Here is a 15,211-nt window from a genome sequence, read left to right on the forward strand (position 1 = left end):
CCCTGGAGGTGTTCAAGAAAAGCCTGGCTGAGGCACTTAGTGCCATGGTCTAGTTGACTGGCTAGGGCTGGGTGCTAGGTTGGACTGGCTGATCTTGGAGGTCTCTTCCAACCTGGTTGATTCTATGATTCTAAACTCTGACTACAAAGTGCATCAGATAAAAAACTCTCTCTGATACTCTTGGTTTTCTTTTTATTTTCTTATGCAGACTTACAGCACATACCAAAGTGAGGGGATGCAGGGCATGGACACTTCTTTTGGTTACAAATTTATGATTTGAATCACAATTTTCAGATGATGTGCCTTCTGCTTTTACAATTGGAAGAAAGTTGTGTGTTTTTTCTCTTCATAGCAGAGATTTTTAATAATGCAAAACAGCTTGTGGTGAATTGTAGTGGACAGTAGCTGCTTGCCATGGTAGCAATAGAAGAATTTAAATGTAATTCTAGGTGATGTTTGAAATAAAAGAACAGACCCAACCCAAAAACCAAACAACCCCACCCCACAAAAAAAAATCAACCAACCAAACCCAAACAACCCCACACAAAAAGGTCTGAGCCCAAAACAAACAAAAACCCACACAGACACTGTGCTAGTTTGAAGCAAGCTAGAATGTTTTGGTAAAAGAACTAGATAATGGGCAGTGGAATGAAAAACAATTGTGTCTCTTCGCTCACAGTCACACTGAGAACTCTGGGAAGAAGTAGTAAACATTCTCCATTTTGTCTTTCATTCTGCCTTTGCCTTCAGACCTAGCTGGATCTCATTAACCTTGCTGCCACTAACCTTGCTCCCTAACCTCTTGGCTGCACCTCTCTTCTTTCTGAGACCTGGGGTAAGGTTGAGAGGGCAAGGGGAGGTGTTGGGGTGGTTTGAGAGCCCCTCCTGGGGACTCAGGTTTCTGGGAGGGGAGTTGTGCTTCTGTATTGTTTATCCTTTGTATATTTCTGTACATAACTGTATATACTGTAAATAGCTGCCTGTATATTTGTTGCTGTAAAATAAATAGCTTCATTTATATTCCCAGAGGCCGTCTGAGTTAGCTGGGGCAATTCCAAAAGTGTGTGTGGGGGGGCGGGTAAGAGCCCAAACCATCACAGACACACAAAATCTCCCTGCTATTATTTATTTGAAGGAAGTTTTTGATATTGGAGGTGAAACTTCAGTTGTGATGTAACCAAACACCATTGTGGTGGTTTGGGTGTTCCCCGCCCCCCCCACGCTTTAGAAATATCCAGCTAGACTCAGCCAGGCTCTGGGAATATAAATGAAGCTTATATTTACAGCTAGCACAATATACAAGCAGATATTTACAGTATATACAGTTATAGACAGAAATATACAAGGTAAAAGGTAATACAGAAACACAACTCCCCTCCCAGAAACCTGAGTCCCCAGGAGGGGCTCTCAACCACCCCTGCACCTTCCCCCTGCCCCTCTCAACCTTACCCCAGTCCTAAGTAAGAATGGAGGTTCGGCCAAGAGGTTAAGGAGCAAGGTTAGTGGCAGTGAAGTTAGGGAGAGGCAGCTCAGCCACAGCCCAGCCCGAAAGTGAAGACAAAATGGCCAAAGTGTTATCTAATGTTTACATTTCTTCTTCAGCAAGGCTCTGAGGGAAGCAGACATCACCATTGTTTTCCTCTCACAGCCTGTGATCTAGTTCTTTTTCACCAGAACATTCTAGCCTGCTTCAAACTAGCACAACCATGGAAAGACAGGCCATTTGCATTTGTGAAACTTGAATTTAATCTTTCTTTGGTATGTGCTGTGTCAAGCAGCTCTATAGGGACATTTTAGAGTCATAGAATGGTTTAGATTGGAAGGGACCTCAAGGATCATCCAGTTCCAACCCCCTGCCATAGGCAGAGACACCTCCCTCTAGAGCAGGTCGCTCAAGGCCTCATCCAACCTGGCCTCGAACGTGGCCGGGGAGGGAGCAGCCACAACTTCCCTGAGCAACCTGTTCCACTGTTTCACCACCCTCACTGCAAAGAGCTTCTTCCTAACATCTAGTTTAAATCTCCCCTCTTCAAGTCTCATCCCATTCCTCCTCATGCTGTCATTACAAGACCTTGTCAATAATCCCTCCCCAGCCCTCCTGTAGGTCCCCTTCAGATACTGGAAGGCCACTCCAAGGTCTCCTTGAAGCCTTCTCTTCTTCATGCTGCAGAGCCCCAACTCCTGTAGCCTGCTCTCGTACTCAGCTCTGGTCTAACCCTTCTCTGCATCAGCTCCAAATCATTCCCCCGTGGCCTGTCTCTAGACACCCTGGTGCAAAGTCCCTCTGTAGCCTTCCTGCAGGATCTCTTTAGGTATTGGCAGGCAGCTTTGAGGTCCTCTTGCAGCCTTCTCTGCAGGCTGCACACCCCCAGCTCCCTCAGCCTGTGCTCACAGCAGAGCTGCTTCAGCCCTTGCAGCATCTTTGTGGCCTCCTCTGGCCTCCTTCCAGCAGCTCCTCCTTCAGCTGGGAACACCACAACTGACAAAAGCAGCAGGTGAGGTGAGTGGGGAGGGGCAGAGGCAGGGCAGGCAGCCCCTAGCACTTAATTTCTCTTGGCTAAAGTTGGGCAACTTGCTAAAAACAGTTGCAGGACAAGTATATTGAAATATATTACTTTGATGTTTTGGGGTTTTTAAAGTGGTGACTTTATTTCAATGGCTTTGTCACTTCAAATTAAGGTGGAACCAGCTACCACCTACTTCTGCGTAGTCTGAAGAGGTATCGTTCACCAATGAGAGTGAAGTAGTGTTCCAGCAGCTTTATGGAGCAAGACATATTGCTCAGCAGCTCGAGTTCAAGCCCTGCTCAAAACTTGCACCTAGTCAAAAAGGAGCTTGTGAGAACATTCCCTTTGCTAGATCTATTGTGCAGAATTTGCTATTCTGCGGAACTAACTGTAGATGAGAAACATGCTTTTGGGTAAGTAATTCCATGTGGAGGTTGAAATCTGTCTTTTAACTTGCTGTATAATATGCTGTATGCCTGCTCTAGCTTTAGGAAAGGAAAAGTGCATGCACTGTTTTGCTGATTTATTTTTAATAGCAGTCCATTAGTGAAAGCAGTACTCATTTGTTGTACTTTAGGAACAGACTGGTTGAGTTAGAAAATATTTGCTCTGCAGATGTTTTTGGTGAGGTTTTGTGTTTTGGATGTTTTCCTTTTTTTTTTTTGTCTTTTCTTTTTAAATACTTTTTATCTTTATGTAAACCTCATCAGAGGAATACAAATGCCAAAATCAGCATTTGAACTTTATCTTTTTTTCCCCCCTCCTGTTCAGATGGTAATCGTGACATTTTCTGAAGGAAGGCTATAAATGAAATTTCTTGTTAGTAAGCCCATTGGAAGAATGCATTGCTTAAATATTAACATTAATTTGTCTCTTATTTGTTAGCATACTGATGGTTCACTGCGAAAATGTAATGCTTGATTATTATGTTTTTAATTTCCTTTTAGCATTATGCTGCTAAATCCTACTGACTGATATTATATAATAGTTTCAACAACCATAAATAGTATTAGCATTTGAAATAGGGGATGCTTTCATGTGTGCTTTTAAAGAACAACTTCAAATTATTAAGCTTATGAAGTGTTAATATTAATGCAGATTGCACTGTAGAGCTGATCTGCAATGTTAAAAACGTGCATCATGCATTCAGAAAAAGTTCCTTCTAGGGTGCTCGGGTATTAGGTCAAACATTTAAGTGCCCTCCTTCAATCCTCAGAGTCCTGTTTATAGTTAGATTATTATCTTGTAGCAAACTTTTGTTTTAAAGTGGTTTTTTTTTTACATATAAGGCAACCTTCACTGGAGGAATGTCAGATGCTGAAATAAATACTAGTAGAATGCCTATTTGCTGGGAATTCAGTGTTATAAAATCCACTGTATCCTGTGTAACTACGATTGTCCTTGGGCTGTGGCAAATTACATTTCATAGCATTCCTTTGCTTTTCAAATAATTTAACTCTCTCTTTTTTCACTGAAAACAATACTCATCCACTGACCATAATTTTTGGTTGCTCTCATTTTAACTTTCTAAAGGCGTTAAAATGGCCTAGGGAGGTGTTTCTCTTGGGCATTATTTATCATTAGTGCAATATTTAGCTTAGCCTAATTGAATTGCTCAGATTTCAGCAAGTCAAGTTTCATGTTTGTAGGTACTTCAAGACTACAGCTGTTTCATAAGCATTTATCCCTTGTTCTATTTCTCATCCTAGGTGCCTGTGGCGTTGTGCTGTGTTTTGTCTGATGATCTTTTTATTATTCTTTTTGGTAGGGAGAGGTTCTCTGGTTTTTCTAGGCCTTTGCTTCTGTGTATTCAGCCAGAGTAATGATAATAATTTGCTGTGTTGTGGAGAAATACGTGTTGTGAATGGTTTGAACCAAGAAGCCCAAGAGATCTGGTGTTTCACTTGTTCCCCATTTATGTGATTTCAGCATGCTGGATTTATGAATGTATTAATTCCCTCTGAATATAGAGCTATCCACACCTTCCATGTTGCCTTCAGGGTGCTTGGTAAACATCACTAGTCGTGATTTCCCTGTGCTACCATTATCAAGGTAATGTCTAGATTCAGTTGTCTTTGGTTTTTCAGTGTGGCTGATATAACAGTTCATAGTCTGGGCCAGGCTGCTGTGTGTCGTTCACAGCAAACAGCTACCAAACAGTGCAGTCAGACCAAAAAACCTGGGCTGTTAACTCCTGGGAGACAAGGCATAAGCAATGCTAGGCATGGCCTGCTGCACTTGGCAAAGCCAAGCTGGCACTGGGAAAATAGCTTGCAAGCTGGAAGAGGGAAGTGAGAGTCAAAAAATCGGTGCCAAATGTTTTGGGGACAGGTGCAGTAATTAAAACAATAGTGTGAAAGATACCAAGAAGCAAACTCACAAAAACTCAAACCCAGCTAAGCAAAAACCTCCAGTTTTAACTGATGAAGGCTGCTTTATGCAGAACTTGCAGCTCTGTTAAGCTGAGATATTCTCTTGACAGGGGAAACCCAGAAAAACTTGGAAGCTTGTGCACCAAAGGTGCTATGAATTTAGGCAAAATCTGAGTAACACAAATACAGCCTGATGAGGACAAATGTCTAACCCTTGCTGCTAGTGGTAGTGACCACTACTGATCCTGCTTTGGAGGAAGCAGGCACAGAGCTCTGAGTCACTGGGGCAAGAGGCAGAAAAGGTCCTGCAAAAGGGGTTGTCTGAACTAGCAAAAGGTGTCTGGCAAAGAAAGTAATCGAAGTACAGAAGAACTCCACTGTCAGCTTCTCAATGATAGTTCCTAATAATATTGAAAACTTGCTCTTCCAGAAAGATGAAAACAAGAATTTCAGTGATGAGTGCTGGTAATGGGCAGGTTTGTGTTTAGTAAGTGAATCTCCCTGATGCATGTAAAGGTTTGTTCATTTTGGAAACATTTATTTGGTACTTAAAAAGTTGATCTTTGGGGAAAATATGTTTTTATATGCTGTAGTACCAAAATAAACTTTGAACAAAGTTTAAAATTGTTATATCCTATAGCTGTAGAGAACATCAGGATCTTCTGAAATGACTTATTTGAATATCCTTATGGTCAATGGCATATATATAGTTAAATAAATACAGGGAAGATTCATCTTAAACTGTTCTATTCAGCACTGCCTTTAGAAAAAGTCGTTATTTAATCACTTAATCACTTAAAGTTGCCTAAACCTTCAGGAGAAAAAGAGTTACTACTCAGGTTTCAGATGAAAGGAGTGTTTTGTGAATTCATCTGTGTCATGTATTCATGGCTGAATTAAAATGAGCCATGATGTCCTGCACTTTCTGGGAGCGTTACATAAACTTCCTTGTTCTAAACCACGCACAAGCTTAAAATATGTAAACAGGAGTGAAAGAAACTTTGCAGTATTTCTCCCCAAGCAGGAAGCCTAATATTTACACAATAATCAATAGGGCAATGATCATAGAGACAAGCAGTAGTCTCTCCTAGAAAATTTGGTTTAACTGGTAAAAGAAGGTAGGATATATCTGAACAACAGCTTTCCTTTTAGTCAGACCTGTAAGGCTGGGCAGAGGTTTGGCTTGGATCCTGCAGTACCTTGTTGGCTGAGATACGGACTTGTGCAATTAAAACAAGAGTTTGCTTAGAAGCGTGTTGTGTTTGGAACAGTTTTCTCCTCCTTTAATCTCTGGGATTTTGATCAGTCTTTTAGTAGCATTTTCATGAGACTTTTAAAGAAGATTAGTTAAAGCTGGGGGGAGGGGGGGGGGATGATCTTGATACAGTTTGCTTTGGCATAGATAAGAAGCTTCTTTCTGTATGACTTAGTTATTTCTGTAGTCCTTTGCTGTGACATTTATTTCTGCTTGTCCTGCATGCCATTAAGAAGTTGTGCCTCGCTGTGGGCAGTTAGGCAAAGGGAAGCAAGAGCACAGCTGATCTCAGTGCAACCAGAAAGAGAAGAAAAAGGGAACAGTATACTCATTATTTCTTGTTATCATCTGATCTGCAGGGCTAGCAATACTAGCTGACAATAAAAGCTGACAATTTTCAGTTCAAATGTGAAGTTACTGCATCCCTGAACTTGTTAGTGGAAGCTAGACTTATCTTGGTTCCTCTTCTTTTCCAAGAAGTCTTTCTTGTGAGGACTCTGAAAAATGTTGTTTTCCCTAGATTCTGTAGGTAGAGGTGAGGGCTAATTTCATGTGCTACCTGCAAAGAATGGTCAAGAGAAATCCTTGCCTATCCTCATAGCCCTGCAGAAGATAGGTCTCTTGGAAGGAGAGGAGGTATCCTGGAGTATTGAGACGTGACTGCAGAGTGGTAGAGGTTGGATGTGACCTTTGGGGATCTTTCATTTAGAAAGTGGGATGTATTTGAAAAGCAACAGCCAATTATTACTTTAAAACAAAGACATGAAGAGGTATTGTGTTGTTCTACATTTCTTGGGTTTCTTTTTGTTGGGTGTTTTGGTGGTTTTGTTTTTCTTTTGTTTGTGTTTAGTTGGGTTTTTTGTTTGTTTGGTGGATTTTTTTTGTTTTGGGCAGGAGTTTAGTTTGTTTTGGTGTTGTTTTTGTTTTTTTTTTTCTTTCTCTCTCATTTATTCTGGAATTCTACCTTTAAAGTGCTTGAAAATATTCTGGAGTTTCTTTGCTGATGAAACCAAATTTTATTATCTCTATTTTAAGATTCAATTTAAGAGGATTAGGTAGGTTAGAGATTGTGTTTGGCAGTAGCTTCCAGGGCTGTTCTGAGGCTGATTCATGCACTTTGCCTCCTGTCTAAAAATTAATCAGTTGGTTGATGTTAACAACTGCTCTTTAGTGGTTTGAGACATCCTATATTAATGTCTGTCACTATGTTGCAGGGGCACAGCTGACACTTCAATAATGAAACGTCAATAACAGGTCTAAAATTAGTTATGAAACATCCTTTGAAAAGTTACTATGAGCTTCCTGAAATGAGGCACAGCAGAACCAGAAAGCAGCCCTTACTAATGGCTGGGTGAGGTTGTCTCTAATAGAGAATCAGAACACTTCATATATGAGGGAACTGTTGAAAGATCATGGCTAACTAGAAACCAGAATTTTTGTCCCTTTTGAAGGCTGAATATTAATCTAGCCACAGGATGTTGATTTATGAACTTTCAGTTACTCACTTATAAAAAGAAAGGATGCAAATCCTTACGACCTAGTAATAGTGCAAAGATATTAATTTGGACATCCTTGTGTACACTGCACAGCTCTTCAGATTTGCAGTGAGTACAAAAAACCTCATGGGAATTTATGAATCTGTTTTGATAAGTACTGTCCATAGCTAAAGCTCTTCCTAAGTCTCTGCACTCCTCTCCCCTCCACACACTCGCAAAATCAAGAAGCTTAATTTAGTTTAATTTAAAAGCCTGTCTGTTTTCTCTCTGGTAGTCCCAAATCCCTAGAACTACAGATAACTTGGTAAAAGTGCTTCTCTGTCAATGGAGGATTTGTTAGTTAGAATGCCTAGGAAGAGAGGCCATTTTGGAGATGATTTTTTTTAAAAGTTCAAGTTACAAGCAGGAAGAAAAATCTTGTGTGCAAAATACTGAGGAAAAGGGCTGTTAAAAAGCACCATGCCAGAAACATCCCAGAGGGCAGCTGATGGAAAGGGAAATTTGCAAGGCTACCCCTCTATAAAAGAAAGCTCTGCCACCTGGAATAGGCAACCAAGTCTAATTGAGAGGTGTCGCTGCCTGTGGCAGGAAGGTTGGAGTAGATGATCTCTGAGGTCCTTTCCAACCTGAGACATTCTGTGACTGACTTGCAACCATTTTATTTCTAATGTGCTGTCTTGAAACTGAAGTGAGGAGCAGTCACCAGAACAGGCAGGGAGAGAACTGCAGCAGAAAACTACGGAAGGAAAAAGCACAGAGGACACAGTCAAGATTAGAGCAGGGATATCACTCATAGTGGGAAGAGAGACTTTACTCCAGTCTTGCTGAGAACTGTAGGAAACTAAGGCACTACAGGCAAGTGTTTAGAGCTTTTCAAAAGATTGTGGAATAAGGATAGATTGAATCCTAAGGTTTTTTAACTGTAAAAGTAATTTCTATGCTTGTGTGATTTTGATGGCACTGAAAGGGTAGTTGATCAGCTAGTAAAAGGTGTAAAGAATACTTGCAGGTAAAGGATTAGGTTATACATCTCTCTTGCACAGTGTTGTTATAGCTTATGGCATGTGCTGAGCTACAAAGCTGAGTTGAGTGACCAGGGTTCATAAGATTCTCTGCGAGTGGTGCTCCTCACCCTTAAACTGTTAGTTTGTAATTCTGGTTTTGTTGGAAATTTTGCTTCTCACTGCAGGGGAATGAGGAGTCGGCCTCTGAAGTGGTGTGTTATATTTCTGACACACTTCAAAACAAAAAACTTACAGCATCTCCACTGCCTATCGATTGCATAATGTACTGCAGGTCAGCCAATCATGGGGCATATGCTTCAGGTCAAAATGTCTTGTGGCTGGCTGTTCAGTCTTTATTTTTCACCCATGTAATCCTCTGAGGCTAGTGGAATTAATCTAATGGACAAAAGTATAAGTGAGAATAGAAATATGTGCAGCAACCCACAAAATCTGGTCTTTGTGCAGTTTAAAGTGAGATGAAAGCAAACCCTTAAAAGGAGAGGCATTTTCATTTCGATTATGCATCTTGACTGAGTCCACAAGAAGTGATGTGTGGTTTCAGATTAGGTAGAATTCCAGCTACTGAACAAAATCAATCAGCTTCTCACTTCACATACTCAGTAATATGTTAGATATTGCCTAATGATGGCACTTAGTGCCATGGTCTAGTTGACTGGATAGGCCTGGGTGCTAGGTTGGACTGGATGATCTTGGAGGTCTCTTCCAACCTGGTTGATTCTATGATTGGTCCATGGCTATATGCTCTAATTTAAAAATTATGGGAACTAGCACCATTAAAATACATTTTATAAGTTTTTAATACTAAAAATACAGTTGAAACAGAAGCAAAACTCTTATTGGAACATGAAAATAAGATGCAGTCACTAATTTTGTTGTTTTCCGATCTTCCTTTGGAAGTCCAAAGTTGACTGGCTTTCCTGCAGTTCCCATGGGACACCCTCCTGTTTCTTTTTGGATAAGTTGCTTTGGATATTGTTTTCCCCAATTTTAAGTCATATCCTATCACTGCTAACTATGCTGTATCAAAGTAAGCGACATTCTTTGTTTGCACCACTTATGTCTGAAACATTCGTGGGGCAGTGAGGGGTGCTGACACTGATTTTTCGTGAAATTGGTCCTTGTAATAGCAGTAGGAATGCTGTCCTGTGGTTGTGTTTAAGGGTCTTAACCTCATTAAATTATTGCAAAATTATCTATATCTATTATAAAATATATATAATTATATATATAAAAATAATACATATATATGGTTGTGTTTAAGGGTCTTAACCTCATTAAATTATTGCAAAATTAACTATATCTGTTCTATATATAATTTTTATATATGTAATTATACATATTATATATATATGGTTGTGTTTAAGGGTCTTAACCTCATTAAATTATTGCAAAATTAACTATATCTATTCTATATGTAATTTTTATATATATAATTATACATATTATATATATATATGGTTGTGTTTAAGGGTCTTAACCTCATTAAATTATTGCAAAATGAGCTATATCTAGTCAGTTCACAGATACCTTTTGAGTGGTGCTTTCTTCCCTGCAGTGGTGTTAGCCTGTGGTTCCTGCCCGGTCACTGGGTTCATAAACCTGACTTTCAATATTCTGCCATTTGCTTATTGCAGTTCCTTTGTGTGCAGTAACCTTGGAGTTAATTTTAGCAGCATGCTCAGCACATATGTGGTACTTTGAAACATTTGTTAGATTACATGAAATGTCTTTAAGCCAAATGCTTGCTTCTAGCAGCTGTAAGTGGGATCAGTTTACTCTTTTAGCTGTCTACTTTTGGGACATTAAGAACACAATAATTTTATTCTTTGAGTCCATGTCCAAATTTGGCCTTTGAGAAATAGTATCAGATAATGAAATGGATGGGATCCTATTGCATCTTAATAACAGCAAAACAAATAAACAAACACAACCAACCAAACACCTCTTTTTCTCCCTCTTCAGGAATTCAATTAAGTTGAAAGTAAAGGCTTCCTATGCTGTAGTGCTACTTAAGGACCTAGTCTTGATGTTTAAAAGAGACATTGCTGGGATCTGAGTAGTTTTTTGAATTAAAAGATGAGCCTTTGTGGACTGGGTGAGGGAGCTGACTACAGGAAAGTGAACACAAAACAAACACTGAAACTCCCTAACATTCAGTAGAAATAGGCAAGATGCATTCAGATACATTTAACATGCTGAATCCATAACCCTGGGGATCTACTTGGTTTGTAGTTGGAGGGTTAGTTGTAAGGTTTGGGAAATCTTTCTTTTACAGCTGTCTGAGAAGTACTTTGAGATGTAGTTATGCAAGTCTAACACAAATGAGCATCTCAGCGCTGTCTTTGCTTTTTAAAATTAAACAAAGGAAAGACTTCTACTTGAAAAAGAGGAATTGCTTCTTGTAAATCCAAATATCAAGGATTGAAGTCCTAGACCCTTAGAGCAAAGTGTAAGAAATATTAAGAAGTATAACAGGGTCTTTATGAAGTCAGTATTTAATATCCAGTTGTGAGTCATTCAGTACTTAAAAATTATATAATACTGTCAATTGTGAATACAAATCCAGGGGGAATTCAAAGACCTTTCATCAGAGTTTTAAAACCCTGATACCCTAAGGATTAGTTCACTAAGGAAACATGAACATACATAATGAAATACCCAATACTGACTGCTATTAATTTGCATCTGGACTGATTGTTCACACCACCAGAAACAAAAGCAAGAAAGGAATTTATTGGAAGGGCATCAAAGGTTTCCTAATTTGAAATGTTGCAAGGACATGGCACAGTGGCTGTAATGGATTTGCCATGCTCTGCCCAGAGCCCTTTGCTCTGAGCAGCCATGCAGCTTCTTTCTGCCAAACATCTTAAGGGAAAGGCTTCCTGCATCTCGCTTTAATACCAAGGAATATCTCATCTCACAGACTAAGGTGCAAAAAGAAAGCACTAAGGTAAATCAGCATGATAGCAATTTATTTATTTAATGGTAAAAGTTGCTAGATTATCTGTGGGTGTGTTTGCCAGTTTCTTTATAATTCTTTGTTTTCATAATTTGCCTGGATCCTTTCTAACACTTTACATGTCTGACCTCTATGTGCTCTTAGTCTTAAATTCATTTCTTCCTTGGAACTTGAGTAGCCTGAGTACCCTTCGCTTGCTAACTTATCTAGATATTTAGAATGGAAATACAGAAAATTAAATCCTAAGCAAAACTGAGGTGTCTTTTTCCCAATCTAGTTGTGTGAAAGAAAGACCCAAACTTTGTGTGACAGTACATAAAACTTTGTGTGGCAGCCTCGCAAAAGAGGTGTAGAAGTGGGGGAATCGCCTCCCTCAACCTGCTGACCACACTTTGTGTGATGCAGCCCAGGACACCGTTTGCTTTCTGGGCTGCAAGTGTACACTGGTGGCTCATGTTGAGCTTCTCATCCACCAGCACCTCCAAGTTCTTTTCTTTGGGGCTACTCTCAAGACAGTCACTGTCCAGCCTATATTGGTGCCTGGGATTGCCCCAAACCAGATGCGGGACCCTGCATTTGTGTGCTACTTTGAAGGTAGCTGGAATATTTTGGTGAGAAGAATTAGATTATAAACTTTAAAAAGGTAACAATGGTGATGTCTGCTTCACTCATAGGTTTGCTGAGATGTATAAGAACAAGAACACAAACATAGATAAAACAGTGGCTGTGAGTCTCTTGCTGCATGCACTTTTCTCCCTAAACTGCTGTCTGTGCAACTAATCATTCTGCTTCCCAACTCCCCTGGGCAATCTTCCAAACTTACCTTGAAAGTAAGGCAAAATCTGCAATAAGGTAAAGGGGTGGAAGGGAGGTGGAAGGGTGGTTGGGAGCCCCTCCTGGGGTCTCTGGTTTCTGGGAGTGGTGGTGTGTTTCTGTATTACTTTTTAAACTTCTATATTTCTGTCTGTAGCTGTATAGATTGTAAATATCTGCTTGTATATTGTGCTAAGCTGTGAATATAAAGCTCCATTCTAATTTTCAGCTCAGCTGAGTCTAGTCTGGGTGACTTCATGAGAGTGAGGGGGTGGGTAATACCCAAACCATCACAACTTGGTATTGTTGAACCTCATGAGGCTGGCTTATGCCCACCTCTCCACACTGTCTAGGTACCTCTGGATGATATTCCTTCCCTCCAATGTGTCAGCTGCCCCACGCAGCTTCTGGTCATCAGCAAACTTGCTGAGGGTGCACTCAATGCCACTGTCAATATCACTTACAAAGATGTTGAACAAGACTGGTCCCAGTACCGATCCTTGAGAAACTCCACTTGTCAGTAGCCTCCACTTGAACATGGACCCATTACAGCCGCTCTTAGGGTGCAGCCATCAAACCAGTTCTTTATCCACCAACCGTCCCATCCATCAAACTTGTATTTCACCATCTGGGAGAGCAGGACGTTGTGTGGAACAGCATCAAAGGCTTTGCTCAGATCCAGATAAAAGATGTCAGCTGCTCTTCCCTTGTTTATTGATGTTGTGACGATACCATAGAAGGCCACCAGGTTTTTCAGGCATGATTTGTCCTTGGTGAAGCCATTTGGATTGTACCAAATCATCTCTTCATTGCCCTTCTGCCTCAGCAGTGCCTCAAGGAGGTTCTGCTCCATGATCTTACTGGGCACAGAGAACATGGAACTTGTGTGAACTTAAGTTTGAAATGCACACCATTTCATATCCCTCATATTTTCTGAATGTACATTAATCTTCCAATTCAACTTGATCTAGAATTTATCACTTTCTTGCTTTATTTCCGTTTGAGTTCCATCTGGATCTTTTTTTCTTTTGATTGGACAGTCTTTTCCAGAAGTCTTCCTCCTATAACCTTTCCATACAGACTTTTTCAATTGAAGTCTTTTATTTTCTGCCCTGTCACACATTTCTTTAAACTGTACTTCAGAGAGGGTTTTTCTTTCCCAAGGTGGGAAGAATTCCAAATGTATTTGATTAAAAAAAAGCCAGTGGGACTGAGCTGAGACTGCCACTCAGCTGATTTTCTTTTCCCCATGAGTTTTAGCTAATTTCATGGTGTGTGGGTTTCTTTCCCTTCCATTCAAGCTTGACCGTGGGAGCACAAGGGTGTCAAAAATGTCATAATTTTGTTCAGCAGATTTATCTTCTCCCTTCACCCCTCACTTTTACAGAGGTGTGTGGAATTGGGTTTGGCAACCTGCCAGAAGCGATGTGCCAGACCACATTTTTTGTTGGTAGTTGGAGGCAAACATGTTGGTTCAGACTCGTCAGACAGCAGCACCTACTGCAGTTTTGGTGTGGTGGTACCCAAGTCCCTCTGCTAGTCCTGGTGGATGCTCTTCCAAAGTGAGGATTGCATGTTGTTGTCAAGCATCCCTGGCATAGGTTGTTGATGTCTCTGAATAAGATGCCATAAGAGGAAGGCACTCTGCCTTTATGGAATGAATTCCTGCTTTGCTGGGCACCTGCCCAGGTGGTCTGCTTAAGCTGTGCAATCTTTCTTTAATTGGACAAGTCTAGAGCAGGACTGGCTGAGGCAAAACTGAGGTTAGCATTGTGAAACTCCTGAGAGAGGTCAGGAAGATTATGGGTGCTGAGATGCTGAATTAAATATCTGTAATAAAAACTTTCATCAGTCTCTCTCCTGTCTCAAGTAATGGAAAAATATTTGCTCAAAAGAACAAGAGAGTAGTTTTCTTTCAAAACTTTATTTACACTTTAAGCACCTTTGCTGTAGATCAGAGAATTTGTAAAACTAGGATCAATCTGTATGTTTAATTTCAGCTTATCTGTAGAATGTTTTCACTCAGCTGGAAACTCCCAAGCTAGAAAACAGACCTCCATTGTCACAGCCTGCCTGTCCTTTCATGTGTTAACATTTAATATTTTTTTGCTTCTGTGAGCTCCCAAGTCAATTCAAGGCTTCTTAGCAAAAGCAGATTCTGTCCAATGTGAGTAAAAGATCTCAGTATGAAGTGTTCCTTCTGAAGTGTCAACAAAATCTCTTTTGGCACAGAGGTTGGGTTGTTGAAAATTGCGGGTTTGCAAGAGACTTCTGTAGAGGTAAAAGGACCCACAAATGGGTTGTCAAGGACGTGGAGAACAAAGGCAAGGAGGACAGAGAGAATTCAGTGACTGGAAAAGGGCATGCAGGCATCTTTCAGCAGGGTGAGATCTGGTGAGGAGGCTGGATGTTAGGAGGAAGTTCTTTCCAGAGAGAGTGATTGGCATTGGAATGGGCTGCCCAGGGAGGTGCTGGAGTCACCGTCTCTGGAGGTGTTCAAGAAAAGCCTGGCTGAGGCACTTAGTGCCGTGGTCTAGATGACTGGATAGGGCTGGGTGCTAGGTTGGACTGGATGATCTTGGAGATCTCTTCCAACCTGGTTGATTCTGTGATTCTGTTATCTTTATCTCAGTCTTCCTCCTCGTCTTGTGCCATATTCCCCACCACTCATTGCCTTGCTAGAATATGTACACCTGACTGAATTATCCTGCTCCTTATGGGAACAGGCAAGTTAGGGTCATCATATGGGGCAGGAAATCAAGGGGCTAAAGCTGCTTCTGCTGC

General features: G+C 40.6%; 1 protein-coding gene across 8 annotated transcripts in view; it reads left to right on the forward strand.

Annotated features, from left to right (window-relative positions):
* The window catches only part of ZNF385B (zinc finger protein 385B), a 188,555-nt gene that overhangs the window by 84,038 nt on the left and 89,306 nt on the right, over positions 1 to 15,211 (forward strand). The window contains exon 1 of one of the 8 annotated variants that reach the window (XM_064161930.1): positions 2,817 to 2,920. The exons of the other annotated variants lie outside the window; for them this stretch is intronic. Within the exon in view, the coding sequence (XP_064018000.1) occupies positions 2,902 to 2,920 (19 nt within the window). The 5' untranslated portion in view covers positions 2,817 to 2,901. Of the gene's footprint in view, positions 1 to 2,816; positions 2,921 to 15,211 lie in introns of those variants that run through there. 8 annotated transcript variants of the gene reach the window in all.

The sequence above is a fragment of the Pogoniulus pusillus genome, chromosome 2 (genome assembly GCF_015220805.1).
Source record: "Pogoniulus pusillus isolate bPogPus1 chromosome 2, bPogPus1.pri, whole genome shotgun sequence".
In the NCBI taxonomy this organism is placed as follows: domain Eukaryota; kingdom Metazoa; phylum Chordata; class Aves; order Piciformes; family Lybiidae; genus Pogoniulus; species Pogoniulus pusillus.